At 44.0% G+C, this 24560-nt stretch overlaps 1 protein-coding gene across 1 annotated transcript in view; it reads right to left on the bottom strand.

The window, feature by feature from the left end:
- Window positions 1-24560, bottom strand: part of LOC309563656 (transient receptor potential cation channel subfamily V member 6-like) — a 62758-nt gene that overhangs the window by 21442 nt on the left and 16756 nt on the right. Inside the window, exons 8-11 of the mRNA XM_082268230.1 lie at window positions 23963-24175; window positions 20733-20819; window positions 18908-18984; window positions 15227-15392 (exon numbers count right to left, since the gene is read on the bottom strand). Coding sequence (XP_082124356.1) covers window positions 15227-15392; window positions 18908-18984; window positions 20733-20819; window positions 23963-24175 — 543 coding nt within the window. The remainder of the gene's footprint in view (window positions 1-15226; window positions 15393-18907; window positions 18985-20732; window positions 20820-23962; window positions 24176-24560) is intronic.

Below are 24560 nucleotides of genomic sequence, written 5' to 3'. Positions count from 1 at the left end.
CGAGTTGTTTGATCCAAAATGGCTCCTTTTCCTGCACGTCTTTTCAAAATTGCATCTGTTTTCGGGGCCCTGGCTGCAACAGTTACTTGCCGTAATTTGCCAATTAGTCTAGCTGCATGCCGATCTTTTAATCCATCTCTTATGGCAAGTTGCTGTGTATTAACAGCACATCACATATGATGAATAGTAGCAAGCTTCAATGCTTCTTCAACAACGTTGTCTAAAAAAATGTCAGCATTCTCTTCAGTTTCTAAACTTTCTCCAATACTTGCAGAGCTGTCTTCCTCTAACTCTAATATCTGTTTGTTAATTTCTTCATCTGCGTTCATCTTCTCAATTGTGCTAAACATGTTAGAAGCGTTCTCTGTCACAACACATAAAATCTGTTACTTTGTAATTTCAAAATCTTCTAGAACACCCTCCACTAACTTCTGAAGGTAATCGCTGGTGTGATGTGCCTGAGTGTCCTTTAATCCTAGGGTCCGTGTTATTGTTTTGTTATTTTCATCCACAAATCTAACATTAATAGCAAAATAATTGACTCTGTGACGTGTGCATGCATCCATTTTAAGGAAGACAAAACGTCCTTTCAGAACTTTCTGTAGTTCTTCCTTTTTACATTTGGCCTCCTCAATTATAAGTTTCCTTAAACTAAGTCATTAATTATAACTTTTTGTGAATTGGGACATTTAAACTTGCTTTTTTTTACATTCCAATCTAAATTTAGTAGGAGTCGGAGTCGGTGCATTGTTTGACTCAATGTCCGACTCCGACTCCAGGTACCTAAAATTTCCTCCGACACCGACTCCACAGCCCTGCTTCTAACTTCAGCTTGCTCATGAACGCTTTATTTCCTGTAATGAGGTGTTTGGGGAGCGTTTTTAACCACTTAAGCCCCGGAAGATTTTACCCCCTTCCTGACCAGGGCCTATTTTGCGATTTGGCACTGCGTGACAATTGCGCGGTCGGGCGACACTGTACCTAAACGAAATTGACGTCCTTTTTTTTCCCACAAACAGAGCTTTCTTTTGGTGGTATTTGATCACCTGTGCGATTTTTTGATCATGCGCTGTAAACAAAAAAAGAGCGTCAATTTTGCAAAAATAACAATATTTTTCAAATTTTTTTATATGAAATTCCCCCCCCAAAAAATGTAAAAATCAAAATTTTTTAACATTTTCGGCCAATTTGTTTTATGCTACCTATGTTTGGTAAAAAAAAAAAAAATCGCAAAAAGCGTATTTTGATTGGTTTGCGCAAAAGTTATTATAAAGTAGGTAGGTATCTATGCGCCACCAAAAGAGAAATGAGGAACGGAGGAGGGAGATGTAGGTATGTGAATGGAGCACCAGAGGTATGCAGCTAGTTCTGTAGTGTCACCACATACGATAAATTGTAAATATAAGGATAAAACCAGCGCAATAAAAGATAAAACAGTGCCCTATGAAAAGTGAGCTACTGTCAGCTTTTCAAAGTGTGGTGAATCCCACAGAGTGTGCAGCAATGTGGATTCACCACAGTAGCTCACTTTTCATAGGGCACTGTTTTATCTACACATTAATTGTTTCAGTTGAAGCTATTGACCAGTTCTAATACAGTGGAACTTGTGCAATTGCTTGTCTCTGCACATAACTTCATATATGCCTTTTTTAGCACTGGTCACTTTATATTTATCCCGTTTTTAGATCACCTTATAGATCAAATAATATTTCAGCACTTTTTTGGCACTGGTCACTTCACTTTGATATTTGATGATTTTATTACCAATTGTTTTTACCTAGTCTTTGAGACCTATATATATATTGTTTTAATTATTTATGTTTTGATTGATGGTTCACCGAATCATAGGGGTTTTATTGCGCTGGTTTTATCCTTATATTTGCAAAAGTTATTGCGTTTACTAACAAAGGGAAAAATTTTTGTCATTTTTGTTTTTTTTTTTTAACTAGTAATGGCGGCGATCTGGGATTTTTTTTTTTTTTCGGTACTGCAACATTGCGGTGGACAGATCGAACCCTTGACTGATATTTTTGACACTTTTGGGGTTACCAGTGACATTACTGCAGAAATCAGTGCTATACATAAGCACTGTTACTGTAAAAATTACACTGGTAGTGAAGGGGTTAACTGTATTGGAGAGGGAGGAGTTAAGTGTGTCCCTAGGGGCGTGCTTCTAACTGTGATTGGACATGGCTACTGGTGTAAGAACAGAGATCAACGGTCCTACATAGTAGAACCGTGTGATCTCCATTCTTACACAGGGAAGAATGACAGGCGGCTTTGTTTACATCAGCCGCCTGCCTTTCTTCCGGTGTCACGGATGATCCCGAGTGCCCGCACGCGCGGGGGGGGTCCGTGACTGCGCGGGAGCGCACCTCCGGCAGCGCGCGCTCGCTCCCTAGAAGCCTCACAGGCTAGCGACGTAGTCCTACGTCGCTCTGCCTGTGAGGGGCTGACCGCCGCAGTAAATAGTCGTGCGGCGGTCGGCAAGTGGTTTTAAACAATGTGAGGTGCGGCTCGTCATGGAGAACGTTTCCTCTGTATCAGGGCTGCTGTTAGGAATGATGGGGCCCCGTACAGCCTACCTGATGGGGCCCCCTTCAACCCCATCCCTGGCCCCGCCTCAAAACAAAATGCAGGTTTGTCACCGTTTACGTATATGTGCGGGACCAACATGCATGTTTGCAATTACTCATGAACAAGGGGGAATGGGGGCTTTAAAAAGGTTTTACATTTTATTTTATTTATGTTACTTTGTGCAAAGTTGCTGGGGCTATTATGATGCAGGGATGACCAAGATATCACCCTTCCAATCCAGGGACATGCCAGTGTTCTGTCAGAATAGCGCTACCTATCAGATTCTGCTACCGGAAGTAATATACAGACTAGAACAACTTACTGCGCATGTGGCATGCATTCCAACATGGCTGCTATGCATACCAATAGCTTTCCTAATGACACGAAGCAGCGGCGGACATCTTCTTACACCCACGCAAGTCTTCAATTTTACATTTATTTTATCAGTAAACTGACCTTATAGAATAAATCACAGTATTACATTTGTATTATTATTGTATTCTAGTAAATATAGCGAGAAACCTGCGGCCAATGTGGTGACGGCCACCTTGGTACACCCCGCACTGCTCAGCGACAAACTGATTATATAGTGAAATAGACTGTTCCACTCGGCTGCGGTGAAATAGTCTATTTCAGTATATAAGGTGAGTTTACTGCTAAAATAAATGTAAAACTCCAGACTTGCGTGGGTGTAAGAAGATGTCCGCTGCTGCTTGGTGTTCTGTCACATTAGGAAACCTATTGGAACGCATAGCAGCCATGTTGGAACACATGGTGCATGCGCAGTAAGTTGTTCTTTCCGAATGCCACTTCTGCTAGCAGAATCTGATAGGTAGCGCTATTCTGACAGAACACTGATACATCAATGGGCGGGAAGAGGTTAAAGGGGAGTGGTTTGACTGTGCATGTTTACTGTCCCCCAAACACAAGTTTAAAGTAGCATCTCACTGTGTCCTATAATCAGCAGCATGAAAATCACACAGGCTGCAGGTGCCCTGTCACAGTGTCATATGGATGCTGGGGATGCTGACTTTGTTATGCAGTAACACTCACTACAGCCATAGCTTAAAGTCAGCATCCCCAGCATTCATGTGACACTGTGACAGGGCACCTGTAGCCTGTGTGATTTTCATGCTGAGATCATAGGACACAGTGAGGTCTCTGTCCTCTGCTCTTCACTCACTGTGTCCAATCCAGCCACGCTGTCCTCCTGCTGTTCCCTGTCAGCTGCTGAGCAATCTGCCTCCGTACATGATCACACTCTGCACTTGAGTAAGGGGAGGCGGGGCTGAGCAGAGAATTATTGTATCCCTCCGCCAGGCAAGGCAGTGGACAGCAGCAGCCAGGACTATATTGCAGCAAATCAAAATGGAACTAAATCCTATGTATACATGCGCCCCGAAAATGGAAAAAAAGTCCCGCCACTGCACTCACTTCCTGGGCCCTTCTGCTGTCATTATAGGGACCAGGAAAATGTAATTACACCCCCAAAAAATTACAAATTAGGAAAAGGTTTAGAAAAAACGATTTTTTTTGAACATGCAGAAATTTACTGTGATGCTGCCCGGGCCCCTTGTAGAGCTGATGGAGCCCGGGCCCGGTACAACAGGGCTGGTTGTACTGCCCTATCAGCGGCCCTGCTCTGTATACTCCATTAGCAGGGAAGGCAGCAAGCGGCATGGATTCCTTTCCTAGGCTTTATCTCATGTTTGGCCTCCTGCAGGTGATGCTGATATATGATTGGCTGAGCAGAGGAAGAGGCGGGCGTCCAGGCACTATTGTGTACATCTAATTGTCTCAGAGAAATTCTATAGGGTACTTTCATGTCCTGTATCTTGATTTACACACCTACACTCAGAAGATGGTGTCAGCCATCTTCAAGCAGCACACACAGGAAGTGCATAGAAGGAAGTGACTGCAGGACACTCTATGCTCTCCTCTATCACTGCAGGGCATTGTGGGACATTATATTCCTCCTGCAAGATTTTTTTTTTTTTATCTCATTTTTAACTACCTCAATACTGGGCACTTTCACCCCCTTCCTGCCCAGACCAATTTTCAGCTTTTACCCTTTGAATGATAATTGTGCGGTCATGCTACATTGTACCCATATTACATTTTTTAGCATTCCCCCCCCCCCCCCCCCACATATAGAGCTTTCTTTTGGTGGTATTTGATCACCACTGGGTTTTTTATTTTTTGCTAAACAAATTAACAAAACAAAAAGACCGAAAGTTTTTGGGAAAAAAACAAAGTTTCTCTTTGTTTCTGTTTTAAAATGTTTTAAATAAGTAAGTTTTCTCCTTCACTGAGAGGCACTAAAGAGGCTGCACTGATGGGCGCTGATAAGGTGGTACTGATAGACACTGATGAGGCAGCACCGATGATCACTGATCGGTGGCACTGATGGGCACTAATAGGTGGCACTAATGGGCACAGATAGGCAGAAATGATGGGCACTGATAGGCGGCAATGACAGGCACTGATAGATGGCACTGACAGGCATTACTAATGGGCACTGATTGGCAGAGTTGTATAAAGTACTCTAAACCCATACTTGAGTAAAAGTACAAGTGTTCGATCAAAAAGTGACTTGAGTAGAAGTACTAAAGTATTCAACATTTTTTGTACTTAAGTATTGCAAGTAGTTTTTTAAAAAATCTTGCTACTCAAGTACTGAAATTAAAAGTAAAAGTACTGTGTTATGTAGTTATTAAAGAAAGAAGTCAAAAGTTTGAACATCGTATTGTTTTTTATTATTTCAAATGCAGCTTTTATTTATACATACAGTAGTATTTATTTTCGTATGTGCTGATAATACACATATTTTTGAACTTCATGAAACCTGCCATCTACTGTTCTGGCAGTGGTAATTTTTATAATTGTAACGAGTAACTATGCAGCACAAAAAAAAATATATATTGGAGTAGAAGTATTGAAATCATTGAAAAAATGTAGTGAAGTAAAAGTGGAAGTAGGAGAAAAAAATTCTACTCCAGGAAAGTACAGATACCGCCTTTCGGTACTTAAGTACAGTAGTGAAGTAGTTCTACTTAGTTACTATACATCTCTGCTAATTGGCATCTGTGATGGGCACTGGCAAGCATTACTGATGGGCACTGATTGGAATCTGTGATGGACACTGACAGGCAATACTGATGGGCACCAATTTTCATTTTTGATGGGCACTGATTGGCATCTGTGATGGGCACTGGCAAGCATTACTGATGGGCACTGATTGGAATCTGTGATGGGCACGGACAGGCAATACTGATGGGCACCAATTGTCATTTTTGATGGGCACTGATTGGCATCTGTGATGGGCACTGACAGGCAATACTGATGGGCACCAATTGTCATTTTTGATGGGCACTGATTGGCCTCTGTGATGGGCACTGACATGCATTACTTATGGGCACTGATTGGCATCTGTGATGGGCACGGACAGGCAATACTGATGGGCACCAATTGTCATTTTTGATGGGCACTGATTGGCATCTGTGATGGGCACTGACAGGCAATACTGATGGGCACCAATTGTCATTTTTGATGGGCACTGATTGGCATCTGTGATGGGCACTGACATGCATTACTTATGGGCACTGATTGGCATCTGTGATGGGCACGGACAGGCAATACTGATGGGCACCAATTGTCATTTTTGATGGGCACTGATTGGCATCTGTGATGGGCACTGACAGGCAATACTGATGGGCACCAATTGTCATTTTTGATGGGCACTGATTGGCATCTGTGATGGGCACTGACATGCATTACTTATGGGCACTGATTGGCATCTGTGATGGGCACTGACAGGCAATACTGATGTCAGAGATGTGGTGTGTCAAAGCGCCACACCGCACCAGCGATCGCCGCTGACCAGACATCTGCTTTTAATGCCAGAGTGAACTTTGCCTTAACCACTTGCTGACCAAGCTTTTTGTGGCACTTTTGATTCACAAGTTTAATCAGTATTTTTTGCTAGAAAATCACTTATAAACATTATATATATATATATTTTTTTTTTTTTAGCAGATACCCTATATAATAAAATGTTGATTGTTGCAATTTTTTATGTCCCGGTATTTGAACAGTGGTTTTGCAAATGCATTTTTGGAAAAAAAAATATTTTTTTGGACACTTTAATGAATTAAAAACCTATATATGCTCCAATTTTTTTTGTAAAATGTGAAAGATGATGTTACATCAAGTAAATAGATATCTAACACGTCATGCTTTAAAATTGTGCACGCTCGTGGAATGGCGTCAAACTACACTACTTAAAATTGTTTATAGGTGATGCTTTAAATACCTTTACAGGTTACCCGTTTAGAGTTACAGAGGAGATCTATCGCTAGAATTATTGCTTTCACTCCAACGTTCACGATAATATCTCCCATGTGTTGTGCGCATACCGTTTACATATGCTTGCACGACTTACGTATGTGTTTGCTTCTTTTTTTTTTTTATGTATTTTACTTTTTGTTTTTACACTGTTCTTTTCATTTTTATCTCTTTTATTCCTATTACAAGGAATACAAAAAATCCCTTGTAACAGAAATAAGGATGACAGGTCCTCTTTTTGGAGAGATCCCCAAATCTCTTCTTTAACCACTTAACCCCCGGAAGATTTTACCCCCATTCCGACCAGGGCCTATTTTGCGATTTGGCACTGCGTGACTTTAACGGACAATTGCGCGGTCGTGCGACGCTGTACCTAAACTAATTTGGCGTCCTTTTTTTCCCACAAACAGAGCTTTCTTTTGGTGGTATTTGATCACCTGTGCGATTTTTTTGATCATGCGCTATGAACAAAAAAAGCGACAATTTTGCAAAAATAACAATATTTTTCACATTTTTTTATATGAAATTCCCCCAAAAAAAATGTAAAAATCAAAATTTTTTAAAATTTTCGGCCAATTTGTTTTATGCTACATATGTTTGGTTAAAAAAAAAAAATCGCAAAAAGCTTATTTTGATTGGTTTGCACAAAAGTTATCACGTTTACTAACTAAGGGAAAGATTTTTGTAATTTTTGTTGTTTTTTTTTTAACGCGTAATGGCGGCGATCTGCGATTTTTTTTGCGGTACTGCTACATTGCGGCGGACGGATCGGACCCTTGACTGACATTTTTGACACTTTTGGGGTTACCAGTGACATTTCTACAGTAATCAGTGCTATACATATGCACTGTTACTGTAAAATTACACTGGCAGTGAAGGGGTTAACTTTTTTGAGAGGGAGGGGCTATGTGTGTCCCTAGGGGCGTGATTCTAACTTTGATTGGCTGTGGCTTGAGGTGTAGGAACAGTGATCAACGGTCCTACATAGTAGAACCGTATGGTCACCATTCCTACACCGGGGAGAATGAAAGGCGGCTTGTTTACATTAGCCGCCTGCCTTTCTCCCTCTGCACCGACGATCGCCGAGTGACCGGCGGACATCGGGTCCGCCGGTCACACATGCGGGGGGGGGGGTCCGTGACCGCGCGGGGGCGCGCGCTCTCTCCCTAGACCCTCACAGGCTAGCGACGTAGTACTATGTCGCTCTGCCTGTGAGGGGCTGACCGCCGCAGTAAATAGTCGTGCGGCGGTCGGCAAGCGGTTAACTTTGAAAGCAAAAAACTAAAAAAAAAAAAAAATTTGATCTTTTGCTTTAAAAAAAAAAAAAAGCCTGGACTGGAAGTGACATCTGGACGTCGCTCTGGTCCTCCAAGGCCATACAAGAGTATTAACTCTTTGAAAGCCTATGGGAGCAGCCAGCCGCACCGTCGGCCAAAAAGGTAAGCCTAAGGACACCACCTCCCTCCGCTTCGGAAACTGTTCCAGTGGCTCATGAGCCGCTTGGAACAATTTCATGAGAAAGCCGGCCGCTGGCTACAAAAAACGATACTGGGGTTATGGCTGAAAGCTTCATCCATAATCCCGGTAAACCACTTGCAAACCGCAACGTATTTATGTGTTGGGTCGGTCGGCAAGTGGTTAAAGTAGAACTAAGGACAAAACTTTAGTTTTCAGTTTGGATTGAGTAAGGAAGAGTTATAACCCCTGTCAGGTTTTGTTTTTTGCTTGCTATCTGTGTCCCATTGGGGAGATTTCCCTTCAATTCCTGTCCCATAGCCACAAAAAGAAGTGAGAGGAAATCCCTTGAAAGTGAAGAAAATCTTGGATTGTCGTGAGAACTAGTGTCCACCATTGGAAGATTTCTTCTTTATTACTATTCTGGTGACAACCCAAAATTGACAAGCTACTTATACATGTTGCCGAAAATGGAAAAATGTTCAGGTGTTCGTCTAGGGTTGACACCCTTTCTATAAGCCAATATCGAACACTATGGCACCTTCTTTTTGTAGTATACATTATAGGACTGTAAAGGCCTGGGCATGGGCGTCCGCAGAACTTTTTTTAGGGGGGGCAACATTTTAAGGTCACCCATGCTCCGCTACTTTTCAACAATGTCATGAAGGGGAGGGGCTTAGTCATTATACTTATTTTGAGTATTTTATATTTAAAGCAGCATTTATTTTTAAAGCATTTGTTATCTAAAAAAAAAAAAAAAAGAATTCTAATAAAGCAGTTATACAGCACAGTGCTTTGCTGTGTAATTTGGCCCCTTCTATTACCTAAAATACCTGGCTGATCCTCCTATCTGTAAACTGACCACGGTATACCATGACTGCTAAGCCCTGGCACTGTGGTCCGTTCACGTGCCTCCGCCATCCGCAGCCCTCCTGTCCTCTCTCCCCCTCCCTCCCTGCCTGTCTGCTCCTGCGTCAGTGCCCACACCCCCTCCCCTCTTGCTGCTGTAGTTTTATTTAAAGTTTCATAACCTGTCTACAGTCTGTTTAATAATCCTGTGTGCCCCCTGTGTCTGTGTTTTATAAAAATAAGCCATTCTTTACCAGTTTTCAGAGCGCTGCTCACGTGACCCGCCACCTCTCTCCCCCTCCCCTCCTCCTCCCCTCCCGACTAACATCAGTGAAGAATCCTCGGCCCGCCCGCTGCAGGCAGCTGTCAGACGAGGAGAGGAGAGAGCTGATGGGTCACGTGAGCGGCACTCGGCCCTCTGAAAACTGGTAAACTACGGCTTATTTTCTAAAACCCATACACAGGGGCACAGGCACACAGGATTATTAAACAGACCAGACAGGATGGTATAAAGTGGCTTAACATCCACTTGAACAGAGAAGTTGAGATTCCGGGGGGGGGGGGGGCATTTTCCCCCCCTTGCCCCTACCTGCGGATGCCCATGGGCCTGGGACTTCCTTTGGTGTCCCAAGGAGAGTAGTAGTTGCGTGCGGAATGTCCCCAGCTCCTTATGGGTATCCCGGCCCTGCCCCCTGGATATGTAGTAGAAAGGCACAGGCTCTCCCCATCTCCCTGCTTCCTTCACAGCCCTGATAGGTGTGGTAGTCCTCGACAGCCCAGATAGGTGTGGTAGTCCTCCACTCACCTACAGCAATTATGAATATCCCAGAAAAATACTTTCCCCTCCCCCACACCTCCTTCTCCACTCTCCTCACCATCTCCCTCCATCTCTGCTACCCATCCCGGGCTCCCCTTTCCCTCCTGCCAGGCTCTGCTCCGAGCCACAGTTCAGTCTGAATGATGTGTACAGGCGCACTGAAACCCAGACACACAATTCAAAACCCGGACTGTCCGGGTGAATCCTGGACAGGTGGTAACCCTTCGTTCGTCCGAATCCTCAAACAGCCAAGTTGTGTTCCAAACTTGGATTCAAAAGGAATTAAAGGGGAACTATAGTCTTCAAAACTTATTTTCCTTCAATGGTCCCTCGCTCTCATCTTCCACCTGACTTCTTCTGGATGCCAGGCTGTGGCCATTTTCAATAGACGGTACGGTGTTACGTCACTCCTGCACTTGTGCAAGTCAGTGTACATTCTAATGAAGACAGCAACCAGGCAGTAGTGCTGTATCTTGGCCTAGGCCAACAAGGCCCAGGCCTAGGGCAGCACTTTGCAGGGGGCAGCAAAAAAGCTGCACCCCACATGGAAAAAAACAGCCTCCTCCTGGCTCTCGCACGAAAAGGGTCCCCACCGGCTTGCACTACACTTTTAGTATAGTGACAGTCCTATGGGGCAAATCAGTCTGGCACCCCCATAAAGCGGTCACACTGCTACCTGCTGGTACTGATGGGCACTAATAGGCTTCACTGATTGCCACTGATGAGGTGGCACTGATAAGCTGCACTGATGGGCACTGATAGGCTGCAATGGTGGCCACTGATCAGGCTGTACTGATGAGGCCACACTGATGGGCAGTAATGAGGCTGCACTTATGGGCACTGATGAGGCTGGACTGATGGGCACTGATAGACTGGTTGTGGTCTGTGGTTTACAGATGACAGGGCGGGTCATAAACAGGAAGGGGTGTTGCCTTTACAGAAAGAGGTGGATCATATTTAAATTAGGGGCTGCACAAGTTTAGTCAGGCCTAGGGCAGCACAAAGCCTAAATACACCACTGCCAGGCAGCTAGGTTTATTTTATTGCAAAAGACATCGCACTTCTTTTCTGCAATAAAGAGCCTTCCTGCTCACAGTTTTTAAATGAGAGACTTCAGTTCCACTTTAACCCCTTGCCGCTGATATAACACATATATGCGGCCCCACTGCACTGGGCTTTTTTCCGTGGGGCCGCATATATGCGTATCTCCCTTTGCGCTGGGTGCGCACCGCACACACTATGTAAACAATACCATTCTGTCAGTACAGAGGGCATGGGTCCTGTGTTCCTGCAAAGCAAGGACAAGGATTCATGTCTTCCCTTTGTAAAAGCACCTCCCACAGCTCACCAAAACACTGGATAGGAACAAATTGAACCCTTTGATTGCCCCTGATGTTAACCCCTTCCCTGCCAGCGTCATTAGTTCAGTGCATTATTTTAGCACTGATCTTTGTATTAGTGTCACTGGTTCCCAAAAAAAGTTTCAAAAGTATCAGTTAAGCCCCGTACACACGTACCGAATGTCGGCCGAACGATCGGCCGTCTTTTGTCCGGTGCTGTCCTGTCGGCTGAAAACTGCAAAAGACTGCACACGAATTTTGTCGGCCAACAACAGCCGACTGCAGAAGTGATGTCATGTTCTGGTTAACTTTCCGTGTGTTTTTTCTTTTCTGAGCATGCCCAGTCTTGCTAACCTGCTGTCTGTCGGCCGAATTCTGTACTGACTGGCGAACAATCGGCCGTTCTGGTGTTGGCCAACAAAAATTTTAATGCCTGCACACCCGAATCTGTTCGGCCGAAAAGTCGCTGTCGGTTGCCGGAAGCATCATACTAACAAGCCGACAATCGGCCGATCGTTCGGCGGCCGAATATTTACGGCCGACAATCGCTACGTGTGTACGGGGCTTTAGTTGCAAAATGTCCGCCGCAGTATCGCAGTCCTGCTATAAGCACACTTGTATAAAGTACTCGAAACCCATACTTGAGTAAAAGTACCAGTGCTCAATCAAAAAGTGACTTGAGTAGAAGTACTAAAGTATTCAACATTTTTTGTACTTAAGTATTGCAAGTAGTTTTTTTTTTTTTAATTTTGTTACTCAAGTACTGAAAGTAAAAGTACCAGTAGTTTTTTTTTTTAAAAAATTGCTACTCAAGTACTGAAAGTAGAAGTACAAGTACTGTGTTATGTAGTTATTAAAGAAAGAAGTCAAAAGTTTGAACATCATATTGTTTTTTATTATTTCAAATGATTAACCTAAGCCCCGGTTCACACTAGGGCGACCTGTGAGGCGACCTGGTCCCCTCACAGGTCGCCGCAGGTCGCCTCCCATAGGGAAGCTGCGGACCCGTTCTAATAGGAGCGACACAAGTCGCTCCGACCTAGAAAAAGGGTCCGGAGCTTCTTTGGGGCGACCAGGAGGCGACCGCCATAGACTTCAATGTTATGAAGTCCGTGGTGGCCGCTCCGAGGTCGCTGCGCGCTGCTCGCACCGCGATCTCGGAGGTCGCCCCTGGAAGTAGCGTCGCGGTAGTGTGAACCGGCGCTAAAGGACAATCGCAATTCCTTTGGCTGTAACTTTTTGTAAACAAAAACAGATAAAGTTTGTCCCTCCCTTTCCCCTTTAAAGCATCCCTCCTTCTCTTCCCTGCATGTTTTTTTTCTCCACAGCTTATTGGTGCGCAAAATCATATATAAACCAATGTGATATACAACAATATATTCCAATAATGAAATAAAGGAAGATTGTATGAAATCAAAGTCAATAAAAAGTCCATATATATATATATATATATATATAATGCCATAATACCATATATATGTGACAAAACAAGATGAATATATTTTCAAAGGTGCAGGAATCAAACAGGTGCTATTCCAAATAATAGGTGCAGACTCCTCCCACCACCTTGTGGATTTCCCCCTTACCCGGCGGATGAAGGTAAGTGCAAAATAATATCCAAATAGACTCTTCCAGTGAAACAAAACTGCAAAACCTGTGCTCTCAACTTCCAGTGAAAAAAGCTAAATCAGCCTCTTACCAGAAAAAAGGTCTATGAACGCTTGTGACTCTGCTTGGTTGGGGGAGATTCTCTTTCCCCTTAACAGCAGATATGTAGACCATTTTATTTATACATACAGTAGCATTTTTCATATGCGCTGATTTACAAATGACATTATACACATTTTTTTGAACTTCATGAAACCTTCTATCTACTGTTCTGGCAGTGGTCATTTTTATAATTGTAACGAGTAACTATGCAGCACAAAAAAAAAATATCGGAGTAGAAGTATTGAAATCATCGAAAAAATGTAGTGAAGTAAAAGTGGAAGTAGGAGAAAAAAATTCTACTCTAGGAAAGTACAGATACCGCCTTTCTGTACTTAACCACTTAAGCCCCGGAGGATTTGGCTGCTAAAAGACCAGGGGGTATTTTGAAATTCGGCACTGCGTGAATTTAACGGACAATTGCGCGGTCGTGCGACGCTGTACCTAAACAAATTTGACGTCCTTTTTTTCCCACAAACAGAGCTTTCTTTTGGTGGTATTTGATCACCTGTGCGATTTTTTGATCACGCGCTATAAACAAAAAAAGAGCATCAATTTTGCAAAAATAACAATATTTTTCACATTTTTTTTATATAAAATTCCCCAAAAAAAATGTAAAAATTAAAATTCTTTAACATTTTCGGCCAATTTGTTTTATGCTACATATGTTTGGTAAAAAAAAAAAAAAATCGCAAAAAGCGTATTTTGATTGGTTTGCGCAAAAGTTATCGCGTTTACTAACAAAGGGAAAGATTTTTGTAATTTTTGGTGTTTTTTTTTAACGCGTAATGGCGGCGATCTGCGATTTTTTTTGCGGTACTGCGACATTGCGGCGGACAGATCGGACCCTTGACTGACATTTTTGACACTTTTGGGGTTACCAGTGACATTACTGCAGTAATCAGTGCTATACATATGCACTGTTACTGTAAAAATGACACTGGCAGAGAAGGGGTTAACTGTATTGGAGAGGGAGGGGTTAAGTGTGTCCTGGGGGCGTGATTCTAACTGTAAAGGGACATGGCTATTGGTGTAAAAACAGAGATCAACGGTTCTACATAGTAGAACCGTCTGATCTTCATTTTTACACCAGGGAGAATGACAGGCGGCTTGTTTACATAAGCCGCCTGACTTTCTCCCTTCACCGGAGTGATCGTGAGTGACCGGCGGACGATCGAGATCGGGATGACTTGTGAGTGAACGAGCCGGGGCGGGCGCGCGCCTCGTCGGGCGTGCGCCTGCCCGCAATTGGCTCACAAGTCAGTGACAGGCGAGTGACGTACCCATACGTCACTCTGCCTGCCCGGGGCTGACCGCCGCAGTATATAGTGGTGCGGCGGTCGGCAACCGGTTAAGTACAGTAGTGAAGTAGTTCTACTTAGTTACTATACATCTCTGGCTATAAGTTGCTGATTGCTGCCATTACTAGTTCCATAAATGCATCCCAAAGATTGCAGACGCTATAACTTTTGCGAAAAGTAATCAATATGCACTTATTGGGATTTTTTTTACCAAAAATATGTAGCAGAATACATATTGGCCTAAATAAAGAGGAGGTTCACAGACATGACTAGGCATGATGGGAATTGTAGATCCTGAACAACTGGAGGTCCATAGTTTGGAGCCCCCTGCCCTTGGTGATGATTTTTTTATTTTTTTGGTGACAGGTTCTCTATAATGAGACATCCAGGTCCTCAAAGACCCAGAATTTCTCCTGCACATCACACTGCATTACGTTCCTTCCTGGCCTCGATGGCTGGGAAAACTGTCAATGGGGACCCCGAAATGACGTCACTCTTGGGTCAACAACTAGAAGGGGAGGAGTGTGTGTTCACTTCCCCCCCCCCCCACTTCTCTACCCAGTGGCACCCACTATGCCGGTCCGGGCCCGCACATTGGCAAGTGGAGCCTAGGATACATAGCGCTGGGGGGGGGTTGTGTGGGGTGTGTGCAGCATTTAGGCGAAAAACCCCAGGCGACAGGTCGAAACTTCCGGTCGCAATGACGACTTGGCGCTTAAGGTTTTTCGAGCCCTGGAATAAGCCATATTATTTTTTTTTATTTGCTATATTTTTTTTTCCCACCAAGTTACCAATAAAGTCCCACACACCCATGATAAGTTTTGAGGGGTGCTTACCTTGCGAACCATGATAGTGAAGGGTCCCATCATCTCAAACCCTCGAGCGAAATACAAAACATACCACCATCCGAACACCAGGGCCAGAGACATGGGAATCACCTCTCCGTCCGAATTGGTCAGTCTCAGGGCAAGCGTTAGGAGCAACGAGCAACTGAAGGAAACCCTGTAATTGCAGAACGATTGAGCAAAACATAACAGGAATTATGTAATAGGTCAGAAAAATTGGAAGCTTTAGGCCCCATTCACATAGGGGCAACGCTACTTCGCACCGCGACCTCCGAGGTCGCGGTGCGAGCAGCGCGCCGCGACCTCGGAGCGGCCGCCACGGACTTCATAACATTGAAGTCTATGGCGGTCGCCTCCTGGTCGTCCCAAAGAAGCTCCGGACCCTTTTTCTAAGTCGGAGCGACTTGTGTCGCTCCTATTAGACTGGGTCCGCAGCTTCCCTATGGGAGGCGACCTACGGCGACGTGTGAGGCGACCAGGTCCCCTCACAGGTCGCCTTAGTGTGAACGGGGCTTATCTTTAATAATCCAGGCAAATAAAAACAAACACTTTAACCACTTCAGGTCCGCCCTATAGCAGTTGCACTGCCACATGGCAGCACCTATGCACCAGATCACATACAGTATATATATATATATATATATATATATACAGTACAGACCAAAAGTTTGGACACACCTTCTCATTCAAAGAGTTTTCTTTATTTTCATGATTGAAAATTGTAGAGTCACACTTCAAGAGGTGGTCACCTGAAATGGTCTTCCAACAGTCTTGAAGGAGTTCCCAGAGATGCTTAGCACTTGTTGGCCCTTTTGCCTTCACTCTGCGGTCCAGCTCACCCCAAACCATCTGGATTGGGTTCAGGTCCGGTGACTGTGGAGGCCAGGTCATCTGGCGCAGCACCCCATCACTCTCCTTCTTGGTCAAATAGCCCTCACACAGCCTGGAGGTGTGTTTGGGGTCATTGTCCTGTTTAAAAATAAATGATGGTCCAACTAAACGCAAACCGGATGGAATAGCATGCCGCTGCAAGATGCTGTGGTAGCCATGCTGGTTCAGTATGCCTTCAATTTAGAATAAATCACCAACAGTGTCACCAGCAAAGCACCCCCACACCATCATACCTCCTCCTCCATGCTTCACGGTGGGAACCAGGCATGTAGAGTCCATCCGTTCACCTTTTCTGCGTTGCACAAAGACACAGTGGTTGGAACCAAAGATCTCAAATTTGGACTCATCAGACCAAAGCACAGATTTCCACTGGTCTAATGTCCATTCCTTGTGTTCTTTAGCCCAAACAAGTCTCTTCTGATTGTTGCCTTTCTTTAGCAGTGGTTTCCTAGCAGATATTCTACCATGAAGGCCGGATTCACACAGTCTCCTCTTAACAGTTGTTTTAGAGATGTGTCTGCTGCTAGAACTCCGTGTGCCATTGACCTGGTCTCTAATCTGAGCTGCTGTAACGTGAGATTTCTGAGGCTGGTGACTGGGATGAACTTATCCTCCGCAGCAGAGGTGACTCTTGGTCTTCCTTTCCTGGGGCGGTCCCCGCATGTCAGCCAGTTTCTTTGTAGCGCTTGATGGTTTTTGTGACTGCACTTGGGGACACTTTCAAAGTTTTCCCAATTTTTCGGACTGACTGACCTTCATTTCTTAAAGTAATGATGGCCACTCGTTCTCCTGTACTTAGCTGCCATAATACAAATTCTAACAGTCTATTCAGTAGGACTATCAGCTGTGTATCCACCTGACTTCTGCACAACACAACTGATGGTCCCAACCCCATTTATAAGGCAAGAAATCACACTTATTAAACCTGACAGGGCACACCTGTGAAGTGAAAACCATTTCGGCTGCATTCACATGTGAGCGTTTGGATCGCGGGCAGAACCACCGCGGTTCCGCCCGCGATCCGGAGATTATTGCAAATCGCGGGACGCCTAGCGTTGCCCGTTGATTTGCAATAGCCCCCCAAACGCCGAGCGATGTTGCCGCGATTTCCGCCTGCCGAATCGCGGCAACATCGCGCAAACAAAATCGCGGGACGTAATACGCTCCAAAGAAGCTCTTGTACTTCTTTGGAGCGTATTGCGTCCCGCGATTTTGTTTGCGCGATGTCGCCGCGATTCGGCAGGCTGAATTCGCGGCAACATCGCTCGGCGTTTGGGGGGCTATTGCAAATCAACGGGCAACGCTAGGCGTCCCGCGATTTGCAATAAATCTCCGGATCGCGGGCGGAACCGCGGCGGTTCTGCCCGCGATCCATACGCTCACATGTGAACGGAGCCTTCAGGTGACTACCTCTTGAAGTGTGACTCTACAATTTTCATAGTCATGAAAATAAAGAAAACTCTTTGAATGAGAAGGTGTGTCCAAACTTTTGGTCTGTACTGTATATATATATATATATATATATATATATATGATCCGGCTCTTGCAGGTAGGGGGCGCACATGCATAGCTCCCAACTGTCCCTGATTTCGAGGGACTATCCCTGATTTGAAGCACAGTCCCTCTTTGCTCCTCATTTTGGTCTGATCTATATAGTTGTATATAAAATGCACTTTTTATTTTTCAAAAAGTGTTCCCAGTTTTTGAAATGGCCATTCAAGTAAATGGGGCCGCACTGCAACCTCCCTGCAACCATCTGCAATGTATAGTGGGTCGGCATTTTAAAAGTTAAAGTCTTTGCATACTTTACATCTCTGGAGTTTTCTTTTAACTGCCAAGATATTTGTGATTTATATACCTAAACCTTACTCTATAGGCAGGAAGGTGACACCACTTTATCTGGTATAGTTATGGAATGCAGAGGTGTCACCTCCCCACCCCCACTAACTTACTAAAATAAAAACAGCAATATAGTAAAACTGAGGTTTAATCTGCTTGTACCCCCCAGCAACAATAGACCCCCCCCAGCAACATTAGACCTACCCCAGCAACAATAGATCCCCCCAGAAACAATAGACCACCACCCCAGCAACAATAAATCCCCCTAGCAACAATAGGTCCCCCAGCAACATAAGACCTAACCCAGCAACAATAGATCCCCCCAGTAACAATAGACCCCCCCCCCACCCCAGCAACCTAGCAACAATAATTTCCCCAACAGCAAAAGACCCACCCCAGCAACAATAGATTCCCGCAGCAACATTAGACCTACCCCAGCAACAATAGATCCCCCAAAACCAATAGACCCCCACTCCAGCGACAATAGATCCCCCAGCAACATTAGACATACTCCAGCAACAATAGACCCCCCCCCCCAGCATCATTATACCTACCCCAGCAACAATAGATTCCCCCCCAGTAAAAATAGACCCCCACCTCAGCAACAATAGAACCCCACAGAAACAATAGGTCCACTCCTGCAGCAATATAGACCCCCAGTAACAACAACAGATTTCTCAGCAGCCAGCAACATTCGACCCCTCCCTCAACAATTGATCCCCCCAGCAGTAATAGACCCCCACACAAAAAAGAAATTCCTGCCAGCATCAATAGAACCTCCAACACACCCCAGCACCCCTTGCCATTATATACATTCAGTGCTGAAGGTGCCGGAACTGTGTTCCCCCACGTTCCCACACGTTCCCGCTGAAAAAAAACCCTGGCCCTGATGATAACAAGTTAAAAATAAAAGCAGTACAGCTTCAACTGAACTCCACTTACAGGATAAAGTGAAAAAGACCTCCGGAAACGTTGTCTTGGAGTAAGGAGATAATTGGTGTGCTCATTAAGACCGGGATCTGTGGAACATCAACAACATGACAGCACCTTCCATTAATGAGGTGTACCATTCTTTGTAGAATACAGAAATCATATTGATTGTGCCAACCTTATCTGATCTATTAGGTCTGTAAACACTATGGAGGCTTTCCCTGTCTCCTAAAACGTCACCAGTAGGGGGCGGAACTACAGATCATAGGGCCCCATAGCATTGTGGATGCCAACCTATTTTTCTGCCCCTCTCTATTTGGTTGCGAGGATGCTGGCATGGTTGCTAATGATTCTGTGGCCTGGCCACCAGCATCCTAACAACCAAAGGTGCTTCATTGGTTGCCAGGACACTGGCGGCTGGGCTATACAGCATCATCGGTTGCTAGGAGGCAGTTGGGCTGTACAACATTGATGGTTGTTATGAGGCAGGTGGCTGCAAGCACCAAAACAGCCAATGGCGCTGTGTACCAGCTGCCCACATCCTAGCACCCAGCTTAGTAAGGCCCCGTTCAGATATTGCGTTGCGGGAATGAGCATTCCTGCTTGCAATTCTGAATGCGTGATTTACACTCATTTTTGCGTGCCGCGTATAGGACAGCCTATTCACCTCAATGGGGTGCCCTATGCGCAGTTTTCACCCAAAATAAGCTCCTGCTCTTTTTTGGTCGACAACCTTATCACGATTTGCGCCTCTAGAATCGCATCGTGTTTGGGGTGCCATTAAGATGCTGTTCATCCCTTGTGATAGCATTAAAGTTGATAAAAATAAAAAATTAAAGGGTCAATCAAAACGTAAAAAAAGTGAAAAATAAAATAAATAATAAAACAATAATTATTAAAAAAATGAAAGTGCCCACCCAGTGCTCACGCTCAAAGGTGAACGCATATGTAGGACCCGCACACATATGTAAATGATGATTGCACCACATATGTCAGGTATCAACGTGAACAAGTGCGAGCAATAGGTGTAGCCCAAGACCTCCTGTGTAACTCTAAACTTGTCATGACATCGTTTCCAGCCTCCAGGGTCATAGAGATGGCCGGAGAACATCTGGTCCAAGGTCAGCTCTATGGCAAACTGATTGAATCCTTGGTTCCCCAATCACACTGGTGAGCACAGAGAAGCATCAGAGGGTGGTGGGTGGGGTGGAGACATCCCCTCCCGCCACCTGTAAAAGCAATCAAGTGGCTAAACATCCGCTATGATAGCTTTTACATTGCAGGGAATCGCCGGATGAAAAAAAAGATATCTGGACGATGCCTGTAGATGCACCCCTCATCCAGATATCTCCACTCAAAGTCCAGGACGTCATATGACCTCAACCCAGGGGAAGTGGCTAAAAAATGGATGCACAAATATCATGCAAAATAATAAAATGCAACAACAACCATTTTATTCTCTAGGGCTTCTGCTTTCGGAAAATATATAATGTTTAGGAGTTCTAAGTAATTTTCTAGCAAAAAATTGCTGATTTTTACATGTAAGGGAGGGGCCCCTTCCACCCCTGGCCCCATAACACCTGCATGGGCTGCCATGGCTATTGTTATATCATTGGTCAGCAGGACGGGAAGTTAGGGCACACCTTCTTACCGGAGCCTTAGGTTTTTAGAAAACATCTGCCAGGGGCTCTAAACCTTCCTTACTCCACCCACAAATTTTTGTTTAATTGTTGCTATTGTGTCAATTTTTTTCCACTGAGCCAGTCTATTTTGTATTTTGAGCTTATTAATGGCTATGCTGTGCATTCCCAATGCAGGTCATCTTATGTATGATTACCTCTACAAGTAACATCGCCAGCGCTCCAACAACTGAGATAATCTCTCCCACTAGTCGCATCTCATCCCCCGGCGTGTTATACGAGTCCTGGAATGATAGCTCAGTAAATAGCACTGGTTAAAGGTGATAACATTTTCCTAAATATATTCTGGGTCCAAAAAGACAATACTGCAACTAGTCCGAGACATAGACACAAATGAAATATACTTTTAGCAGATTGAGGAGGGAGAGAAGCATGAATTGTTTTGATTTAATCACATGTGTAAATTGCCACTTGAGCAATTGAGCTCTATAAACAACAAGCTTTTTACTCAAGGAGGTATGGGAAAATGGGAACAGAAGACTAACCCACCACCTGCTAAAAATGAGAATGTATATTAGCTTGCAATTTCCCTAACTAAAAAAAAAATATTGTGGTGTGTGTGTGTATATACATATATATATACAGTATATATATACAGTATATATATATATATATATATATATATATATATATATATATATATATATATATATATATATATATATATATATATATTTATATTTATATGGGGGTGTATATATATATATATATATATATATACACATACACACACAAACTTACATACACATATATATATACTATATTACCAAAAGTATTGGGACACCTGCCTTTACACACACATGAACAGTAATAGTCCATAGGGTTCAAAAAAAGTTGTCCCTCCCTTTGCAGCTATAACAGCTTCAACTCTTCTGGGAAGGCTGTCCACAAGGTTTAGGAGTGTGTCTATGGGAATGTTTGACCATTCTTCCAGAAGTGCATTTGTGAGGTCAGGTACTGATGTTGGAGGAAAAGACCTGGCTCGCAGTCTCCGCTCTAATTCCTCCCAAAGGTGTTCTATCGGGTTGAGGTCAGGACTCTGTGTAGGCCAGTCAAGATCCTCCACTCCAAACTCGCTCATCCATTTCTTTATGGACCTTGCTTTGTGCACTGGTGCGCAGTTATGTTGGAACAGGAAGGGGCCATCCCCAAACTGTTCTCACAATGTTGGGAGCATGAAATTGTCCAAAATGTCTTGGTATGCTGACGCCTTAAGAGTTCCCTTCACTGGAACTAAGGGGCCAAGCCCCAACCCTGGAAAAACCAACCCACACCATAATCCCCCCTCCACCAAATTATTTGAACCAGTGCACAAAGCAAGGTCCATAAAGACATGGATGAGCGAGTTTGGAGTGGAGGAACTTGACTGGCCTGCACAGAGTCCTGAGACTCCTGACCTTAACCTGATAGAACACCTTTGGGATGAATTAGAGCAGAGACTGCCAGCCAGGCCTTCTCATCCAACATCATTGCCTAACCTCACTAATGTGCTTCTGGAAGAATGGTCAAACATTCCCATAGACACACTTCTAAACCTTGTGGACAGCCTTCCCAGAAGAGTTGAAGCTGTTATAGCTGCAAAGGGTGGGCCAACTCAATATTGAACCCTACTGACTTGGATGCCATGAAAGTTCATGTGCGTGTAAAGGCAGGCGTCCCAATACTTTTGGCAATATAGTATATATATATATACAGTATCTCACAAAAGTGAGTACACCCCTCACATTTTTGTAAATATTTTATTATATCTTTTCATGTGACAACACTGAATAAATTACACTTTGCTACAATGTAAAGTAGTGAATGTACAACTTGTATAACAGTGTAAATTTGCTGTCCCCTCAAAATAACACACAGCCATTAATGTCTAAACCGCTGGCAACAAAAGTGAGTACACCCCTAAATGAAAATGTCCAAATTGGGCCCAATTAGCCATTTTCCCTCCCCGGTGTCATGTGACTCATTAGTGTTACAAGGTCTGGGGAGCAGGTGTGTCAAATTTGGTGTTATCGCTCTCACTCTCTCATACTGGTCACTGGAAATTCAACCTGGCACCTCATGACAAAGAACTCTTTGAGGATCTTAAAAAAATAACTGTTGCTCTACATAAAGATGGCCTATGGCTAGGCTATAAGAAGATTGGCAAGACCCTGAAACTGAGTTGCAGCCCGGTGGCCAAGACCATACTTTCTTTGGGAAATAGACGTATGAGTGCTGGCAGCATTGCTGCAGAGGTTGAAGGGGTGGGGGGTCAGCCTGTCAGTGCTCAGACCATACGCCGCACACTGCATCAAATTGGTCTGCATGGCTGTCATCCCAGAAGGAAGCCTCTTCTAAAGGTGATGCACAGGAAAGCCCGCAAACAGTTTGATGAAGACAAGAAGACTAAGGACATGGATTACTGGAATCATCTCCTGTGGTCTGATGAGACCAAGAAAAACGTATTTGGTTCAGATGGTGTCAAGCGTGTTTGGCGGCAACCAGGTGAGAGGAGTACAAAGACAAGAGTGTCTTATCTACAGTCAAGCATGGTGGTGGGGGTGTCATGGTCTGGGGCTGCATGAGTGCTGCCAGCACTGGGGAGCTACAGTTCATTGAGAGAACCATGAATGCCAACATGTACTGTGACATACTGAAGCAGAGCATGATTCCCTTCCTTCAGAGACTGGGCCACAGGGCAGTTTTCCAACATGATAACGACCCCAAACACACCTCCAAGACAACCACTGCCTTGCTAAAGAAGCTGAGGATAAAGGTGATGGACTGGCCAAGCATGTCTCCAGACCTAAACCCTATTGAGCATCTGTGGGCATCCTCAAATGGAAGCTGGAGGAGTGCAAGGTCTCTAACATCTACCAGCTCTGTGATGTCATCATGGAGGAGTGGAAGAGGACTCCAATGGCAACCTGTGAAGCTCTGGTGAACTCCATGCCCAAGAGGGTTAAGGCAGTGCTGGAAAATAATGGTGGCCACAGAATATTGACCCTTTGGGCCCAATTTGGACATTTCCACTTAGGGGTGTACTCACTTTTTTTGCCAGTAGTTTAGACATTAATGGCTGTGTGTTGAGTTATTTTGAGGGGACAGCAAATTTACACTGCTATACAAGCTGTACACTCACTACTTTACATTGTAGCAAAGTGTCACATGAAAAGATATAATAAAATATTTAAGAAAATGTGAGGGTTGAACTCACTTTTGTGAGATACTGTGTGTGTGTGTGTGTATATATATATATATTTAATTTTTTTTTTTTTTTTTAGTCTGACCATAATGAATAAATTATGAAAAATCATGCAAAGCCCCTATACAACCTCTTTAAACAGCTAAAACTAAGCTAAAATCTTTACGTATTGGTAGGTTCTACCTGGAGATCCACCCGTCCCATAATGGTAATGTCTCGAGGGTTGGTTGAGAGGTTCTTCAGAGGCTGGAGGGGTCGGTTAGCACAACACAAAGACACGCAAATCATGTACAGCACATAGACCGCTGCAAGGGACCAAAAATATGGCCGCCCAAATCTCTGCCATTTCTCACTCAGCAGCTCTTTCACGGGGGAAATATCCACAATTCTCCGCACCTGTGGGAAGTAATTTGGGTTACCAGTCTTAAAAGGGGCACTATGACACACAATATTAAAAATATACAATTATTTACATAAAGTTCATTTTACCCTATCTGAATGGCCATTTTATTTATTCATGCGTTTTTAATCATCTTTTATACCATTTTGATCACAATTTTCACTTATTAAAACATTTATTATAGAGTTAAACATTAGCCCCACCCAGCATTCTTCCCTTTTGTTTCCCTGCAACACAATCTCACCCCAGGGCTGTTGTAAAACAGTAATTTTACCCTGTAGGATGCTATTATGTCATTTAGGTACATATGGAGATAGTTGGAAACAAATGATACCATAGGTTTCTACCCCCAAAGGGTTTTTAGGCAGCAATGGTAATAGT

Source organism: Pelophylax lessonae (genome assembly GCF_965119305.1).
Source record: "Pelophylax lessonae genome assembly, chromosome: 9".
In the NCBI taxonomy this organism is placed as follows: Eukaryota; Metazoa; Chordata; class Amphibia; order Anura; family Ranidae; genus Pelophylax; species Pelophylax lessonae.
Note: the sequence above shows the minus strand (reverse complement) of the source record. Positions and strands in the feature narration are given on the sequence as shown.